The following is a 7,803-nucleotide window of genomic DNA, read 5'->3' as shown; positions in this document are numbered from 1 at the left end:
TGATATGCTTAGAAAGAAGGTATTGACTTCAACGAAATATTTTCTCTAGTGGTATGACTTACAACAATTAGAACAGTCTTGTCGATGTGTGCTACATTTGACCTACATCTAGAACAACTAGATGTGAAAACTGTATTTCTTCATGGAGAGCTTGAAGAATAAATTTACATGCTTCAGCCAGAAGGTTTTGAAGAAAAAGGGAAATGAAAGTTGGTTTGTAGGTTAAACAAATCTCTATACGATTTTAAATAGGCGTTGAGATGTTGGTAAAAGAGATTTGATTCTTATATCATGAACCTTGAGTACAACAGACTCAATTCAGACCCTTATGCTTATTTCAAGAGGTTTGGTGATGAAGATTTCATCGTTCTACTATTGTACGTGGACGACATATTTGTTATAGGCCCCAACAAAGATTAAGTCCAAGAGTTAAAGGCACAGTTGGCTAGGGAATTTGACATGAAGGACTTGGGACCAGCAAACATGATTATAGGGATGCGAATTCATCGAGACAGAAATAACAGGAATATTTGACTTTCTCAAAAGAACTACTTGAAAAAAATCTTGCAGCGTTTCAACATGTAAGATTGTAAGTCAATTTCTACCCCACTTCCTATTAATTTCAAGTTATCCTTAAGTATGTGTCTTAGAAATGAAACAAAGAGGAAGGAAATGTCTCGAGTATTGTATGTATCAGCAGTGGGAAACTTGATGTTCGCTATGATCTACACAAGACTAAACATTGCACAAGCAGTGGGAATGGTTAGCCGGTATATGAAGAGGATTCTGAGATGCATTAGAGGAACCTCATATGTTGTATTATGTTACGAATGATCAGAATTTATTGTCAGAGGCTATGTGGATTTAGATTTTGCAGGTGATATTGATAAAAGAAAATCTACTATAAGCTATGTGTTTACACTTGTAGGAGGAGTTGTAAGCTGGTTTCGAAACTGCAAACAGTTGTGGCATTATCTACAATAGAGACAGAATACATGGCAACTACACAAGCTTGCAAAGAAACAATTTGGATTCAAATGTTATTGAAGGAGTTTGGGCACAAACAAGAGAAAATTTCTTTGTTTTGTGACAGTCAAAGTGCCTTGCATATCATAAGGAATTCATCATTTCATTCACGAACAAAGCACATCAAAGTTCAGTATCATTCGAGAAGTAGTAGAGGATGAATGTATAGACATGCTAAAGATACACACCAAAGAGAACCTAACAGATGTGTTAACTAAGCCAATCAATACTGACAAGTTTATATAGTGTAGGTCCTTTATCGGCTTAGCAAAAATGTAAGCAGCATGAAAATGGAAAGTGCAGAATAGATAAGAAAGAATAGTGCAAAAATTGATTGATCCTTAATCAAATCTTTAAGTGAGAGATTGTTGAATGTGGAAAGGCAAAAAGAGTTGTAATTTTTGACAAAGAAAAATTAGGCAAGTCACAACCTTTGACATATGAATATTTTAAAGAAAAATATAAGAAGATGAGGGGCGAGGTTCAAGTATAAAGACCTTCCTCTCCATAAGGTTTAAGCATCCTCAAATCTCATTCCTCATTATAAGAGATGTTTTACTTCTATTGTTAGAGAGAGAAAGAGTGATAATTGTTTTTTTTTTTTTACAATTTGAGAGTAGTTGTAATTTCTTTATTCTTTCTAGTGAGATTCTTCTTTCACTTGCCTGTGGACGTAATCTATATTGGGTGAACCATGTAAAATCTTTGAGTTTATTTTATCTTTAATTTTTCTCATTTCAACTATTAGTTGCGAGCCATCTATGATCCATTATTTCCAATAACAATTATTTGAACAACAAACAAAAGTACTACAAACCAAACGAAAAAAAATAGTAAACTATACAAAATTCTGTGGCAAGTTCTAACGATTGAGCTAGCTAGGCAGTCGATGGGTAGTGACTTTGTAGCCTAATGAGAACAAAGACTGGTGCCCAGGGCCGACCCAAGGCTTAATGGGGCCGTCCTAGGCTATAATAAATTTTGTGCTCTCCAAAAAATAATAAAAATTATTGAAAATCACATTTATTGCATGGCACACTTTTCATTGTTTGGTTTGGAAGCATTTTTCTCACATTGGAAAGAATTTATTGTATCTACTTGTATTTTTTGGGGCCCCAACCAGCAGCTCCTATATTTTTTGGGGGTCCCAAAAAATTGGGGGCCCTAGGCATAGGTCTCAGTAGTCTATGCCTTGGGCCGGCCCTGCTGGTGCCACAACCACACCCCATGCTTGCATAAGATGAATTATATTGATGACTAGTTAGCTAGATCAACGTACGACTTCTGATGATGATGAGTTGTGGTGGTGGTCGTTGTATATATCCCACCATTTTTTCACAAGCATCAAGCCCCAGCTTAAGGCATAGACGGCATAGGCCACTAAGGCCTATGCCTAGGGCCTCCAAAAAGAAGGGACCTCAAAATCACTTTAAAATGTATTTTTTTTAAATGTAAATAATTAATTCTAATTTATGTTGATTTTTATTTGAATTTATATTCTGTTTATTTTGTTGTTCTATTTGGAGGAGGAGACCCCCACTTCCCAAGTCCATGAATTATTTTTTAATATTAAGTAGTGAATAGTAAGATGTCATTTAGACGAGAAGGCTCTCCAAGTTCACGGATCATTTTTCAATATTAGGTAACGAATAATGAGGTATAAACTAGTAACATAACAAAAAAAAAAAAATAAGAAGTGACGTTATTTTAAGAGAATAATTTGATAAAATGATTCTTTGGATGGTGAAAACTTTATCTGAGGAATCCACATTGATTTAGGTATTAAAGAAAAAAAAAATCGGTGACTTTTTAATTTATAAAACTTGACTGTGAATTCTTTATATTTTTTGTTTATTTAACTCATTTGTTTTCATTTATTTTCTTCTTGTGTATTATCAATTGGAAAAGATTTATTTTCTAAACTTAAATATAAAAATTTAATTAATGATTTTGTATCTCAAAAAATATATAAAATAAAAATTAAATATTTATCTATATTATTAAAGGTCACCAAAGTATCTTTCACCTAAGGGCACAAATATTCTTAAGCAGGCTTGCAAGCATCTTAACATTTTCTCTGTCCGTATTCTTTTCCTCGCCATTGTATCTCCATGGCTTCAACCCCTAATAATAATTAATACAATAATGATGGATCGATGATCCACAAACTTAAGATATTTAGATACTCTCTCTTAAATAATAAAATTAATATTAATTAATTACATGAGGAAATGAAGATTGAATCCATATGTCCATCATCAATCAATAGATATCATCAATCGATACATCGGAAGCTTGAAGCTGGCTAGTGATCATGATGATCGCCCAGCTACGTCCATATATACGTACCTTGGCACAGTTGTGAACAGCTTTGACTGTGCTGAGGCCATTAATAGGGTTAGGGTAACGCCACAGCATGGTCACAAGAAGATTCTAAGCTGGGGGATGGGCTTGTACATGTCCTTGAAGTACATATTTAAAAAGGGTCCTTGCTATTTGATAGATTCTATTCAAATAGAATTATTTTTTTTTGTCATTTCAATAATTGACGTTAAGATAATTATATCATTTAATATTTTATTTACCAACAATACTATCTTCAGTTACAATTCAAAATTTCATTCTCTCTCTTCCTTATTAAATTTAAATTTTAGTCTCTCACCTGATTTAATAAATTTTAGAATCTCAAGAGTCATAATAGCTTTAAATACAAATTATTCTACTCTATTTAAATTGATTGACGCACGAGATCATTAAAAATATCAAATAACAAAAATATCAGTAATGAAACCCGTCCAGTAATTCAGATAACCCCCAATTTCTAGCAGGACTACATCTAAATGCAGTTCGCCAGATACAGTGTTGGCGGACTACATCTTAGATGCAACCCACCAAGCACTGCATCTAAGATGCAGCTCACTGGCGGGCTGCATGATGCGCAGCGGACTGCATCTTAGATGCAGTCCGCCCAGTGTGGGCGCACTTCAACACAGATGAAGTTCATTCGTTTAATTCAAGGCAAGGCGATAATTTCAAGATAAAGATATTTTTATCATTTGATGTCTTTAATCATCTCATGCGTTAATCAGTTCAGACAAAATAAAATAATCTATGAATGAAATAAAATAGAAGAAGAATGTAAAGAGAATACATTGATTATAGTCAACAGTGTGATGCCACCTAAGTGTTATGATTGTCATTATTCATTTTCATAACTAATTTTTTTTACTTCGAAAATGTGCAGCTTTAATATGTTGGGTAGTAGTTTTATGTAGGAATTTTAGACGAGTGAAGAGTTAGAATTTTTATAAGATTAAAATTGTCTTTCTGTTTTGTTTAATATAATTAAAATATTATAAAATAATATAAAACAAGCATTAAATGTCTTTCTATCCGGATAGATTCTATCCAAATAGATTTATCGTTTAAAAAGTCCTCCAATTAATTAATATATATATAATAATTCAATTCAAGTTCAACCCACAAAGATGATATTAAATAAGTGAGTAAAGGATTATTAATTTGGTGATTGTTATTAATTAATATTGCCTGCTCAGCATAAGGAGTGGGGGGAGTGAGTTTGAGTTTGACGAGGAGGTCCTAAGAGGTAGGAAGAGTGGGTTCAAATTACACGAACATGCCGGCATTGAAGTAGAGGGCTGGCTCCTCCCCCAACTCCTCCGCCGGCCAGCGAACTTTTTCCGGGCACACTTGTGCTCCAAATCCATTAATGTTGCACACAGGCAGTGCCGTCCGGCAACTCAACACAGCTCGTCAATGTTGTCCAACACCTGGATGTCTCCGTCCAAGTATACCATCTTATCGTACTCCACAAACTGCATTCATGCATATATTCGTCCTCATTACTGTATATATTTGAAATTTGGTGGATACATTAACTATTGGAACGGAGAGAGATTTGAGAGAAAGGGAAGTAGGTAGGTTGGTGCAGTACTACGGTGGGAGCTTGCATGGAACAATCAATATCTGCATTCATAAACAAACGTCATAAAGTAATTAATTATTACTTAAAACTTGTAACCTCCTAAAAAGCATACAATACCCATCAATCTACCATTCCACTTAAAAAAAGGGAAAGAAATTGTTGAATAGAAACAATCAATATTCCTTTCTTTCTAATAAAAAAAATAAACAACTCTAGTTATGAAGAAAATAGCCGTCCACATAACAGAAGAATTATATGACGTGTATATCAGCAAACTTTAGACACAGAGTTATATAAAGAAAATATTATTTTGTCCTAATATAGTTGACGCATGGAATGATCGAAGGCATAAAAATAATAAAGTTACTCTCACTTAGAGAAAATGCTTCCGCTTTTCTTCTATAATCGGTTTTTTTTTCCTCTCTTTTTCATAATCATCTTCACTTTAACTGTCGCTGCATTGTCTCGCTGCCTCGCCTCTAGCCAACCGCCACTGCCTCGCCGCCTCCCCATTGTCTCCTCGTTATAAACTCCAATCACTTCATCCGGAATGAAGTTCGATCAATCCCCTTGTGCGTCGTTCAAATTCGGATAATGTAGTATGATCTGTTGGATAAAGGGTGCGGGTTGCAAGGAGAGTGTCCACCGCGCACCATCCATTCAACTTACTGATGGGACTAAGCGCCCCGCCAAGGCCACGTATCCTTTCCTTCACCACGTGGACATCAGCCCAAAGACACGCTGAAAGCCATGGTAACGTGTCTGTTTCATAGTACTTTATCGCACAAAACAACACGAGACGACAATTAAATCCCGCTTCAAGGATTTATATATATGTACGTATATATGGGTGGATATATATATATATGCTTGTATATAACGAAGTAATTTATATATTTGTTCACCATTCCATTACAAGTTCCACGAGTGGTCGTAGTGCTAAGTACGTAGCTAGTACGTAGTACTAGTTCAACAACACAAAGTAATTATATATATATAATAATTATCTAATTATTAATTAATCAAGCAGCTGATGGGGCTTCTAGCAGGCACTGGACGTCGACAGCGGTGCCGCCCGTCTCCGACAACAGAGCCAACAGCTTGCCACCAGCTTTATTGGGCGCCGGTAAGACGTCGGTGTCGGGCTTGAAATCCAAGGAGTCGTCCTCGTAAATGTCCCACCACTTCTTGACCAGCATCTTGATGTCTTCCCTGTCCATGTTGTCTTCTTTCCCGGTATGCCTCCACGGTTTGGACCCCTCAACGCAATAGTGAACGACTTTGACAGTGTGAAGCTGGACGCTTTGCGGGTGGCGCCACAGCATGGAAGGAAGGAGGTTGTAAGACGGATGGAGAGGCCTGTACATGTCCTTGAAGAACATATTGAGAAAGTCCTGTTCAGCGAAGGCAGTGACAGGGGTTACGTTGAGAGTGGTGAGGAGGCTGGCGTAGGTGCGGTGGCTGGGCTCGAACATGAAGATGCCAGCGTTGAAGTAGAAGGGTGGCTCCGGTCCCAACTCTGCGGCGGGCCAAGGCAGCCTCTCGGAGCAGGGTCGCTCCCACGTCGCGCACACGCAGTCCACCACCGCGTAGAAGTAGCCGTCTGGCAGCTCGAACAGATGGTCGATGTTCTCAAACACTTGAGTGTCTCCGTCCAAGTATATCATCTTATCGTACTCCACAAACTGCGTCCGTACATGTACATGCAACATTAATATTCATAGTCAATATTCCACCACAATTAATTTCCTTAATTTCATCATATACATACACATTTAACTAAACGTTATTTATTCAATTAATGTCAGTAGATATCACTACACTCGCATCACCATTAGTTAGTTAATTTGGTTTAATTTTTTGGTCTGATTCAGTTTAAAAAGATGGAAACTTAATTATTCATATCATTCTCTAATTAAAGTTACAAAATAGCTAATGATTAAGATGTCTTAAAGTTCAAGTCATATGATCAACCGCCTGATCACTTTATTGTATTTAGTCTTGACCGGTGACAAACTTATAATACTGTCTGTCCCTTGAGTGTAGGTGCAATCAGAAAGCAATTTAACGTGAACTTCATTAAAAATTGGCCTGTATTCGCCCTTGAATTATACACTAATCCTTTGTTTTTTTCTTTTTCATAATGTACGCTAACCCCTTCTTACTCAAAAAAAAAAAAAAAAGAGAGTTAATGGTACTTTGCAGCTCTAGTGGTACAAGTTTATTTTATTTTAAATGGGTAATTGGTATGTTGAATTAATATTAATTAACTACCTCCCAGATGCGAAGTTTGGAATAGTTAATGATGTAATAAGGGCGGGCGAAGCGGGCAGGCTGCAAGCAGTGGAGGGCGTCCAGTGCCTGAATCTGGCGGACAATGCAACCTTGAGCAAGCAGCATGCGGCGGTGCTCCTCCGGGACGTCAGGCAGCACAGCTACCACAAGGGGGTAAGCAGACTTCACTTTCCTCAACCCCTTGACCAGTCCGATCACAGTAGTCACCGTCCCCTGCCAGGAATGTCACGTAACCCCGGCTCCCATTCGCCTTACGACTCAGATGGCCTGTGGTGGTGGTGCTGGCGGCGGCACTAATTTCCTCTGGAGGAGCCATTAATTATTGAAACGATATCGAAGAAGATTGAGATTGATAGATAGTATTCAGACTGATCGATCAGAGCACTGAATTAGAGAGCTAGCTAAGCTAAGCACTGGGGTGTTCTTGGGGGGTGGGGATAGGGAGAGAGAGAGGCGTAAGTGGGCTGGTGGGGAATTAGGTAGAGAAGAACGATGCTCATCCCTCTCAAGCTTCCTCCTTATATAAACAATAACAA

The 7,803-nt window shown here is 37.3% G+C and overlaps 1 protein-coding gene and 1 pseudogene across 1 annotated transcript; both read right to left on the bottom strand.

The window, feature by feature from the left end:
- Positions 1–2,296: 2,296 nt before the first annotated feature.
- On the bottom strand, positions 2,297–4,868 carry LOC127801446 (galactinol synthase 2-like; annotated as a pseudogene).
- A 1,126-nt stretch (positions 4,869–5,994) lies between these two features.
- On the bottom strand, positions 5,995–7,583 carry LOC127801445 (galactinol synthase 2-like). The gene is given in 3 exon segments (XM_052336616.1): positions 5,995–6,657; positions 7,247–7,466; positions 7,468–7,583. Coding segments are annotated over 3 exon segments (999 nt in total).
- Between the last annotated feature and the right edge of the window lie 220 nt (positions 7,584–7,803).

This window comes from Diospyros lotus, chromosome 5 (genome assembly GCF_014633365.1).
Source record: "Diospyros lotus cultivar Yz01 chromosome 5, ASM1463336v1, whole genome shotgun sequence".
NCBI lineage: Eukaryota > Viridiplantae > Streptophyta > Magnoliopsida > Ericales > Ebenaceae > Diospyros > Diospyros lotus.
This window is presented reverse-complemented; position numbering and strand designations above follow the sequence as displayed.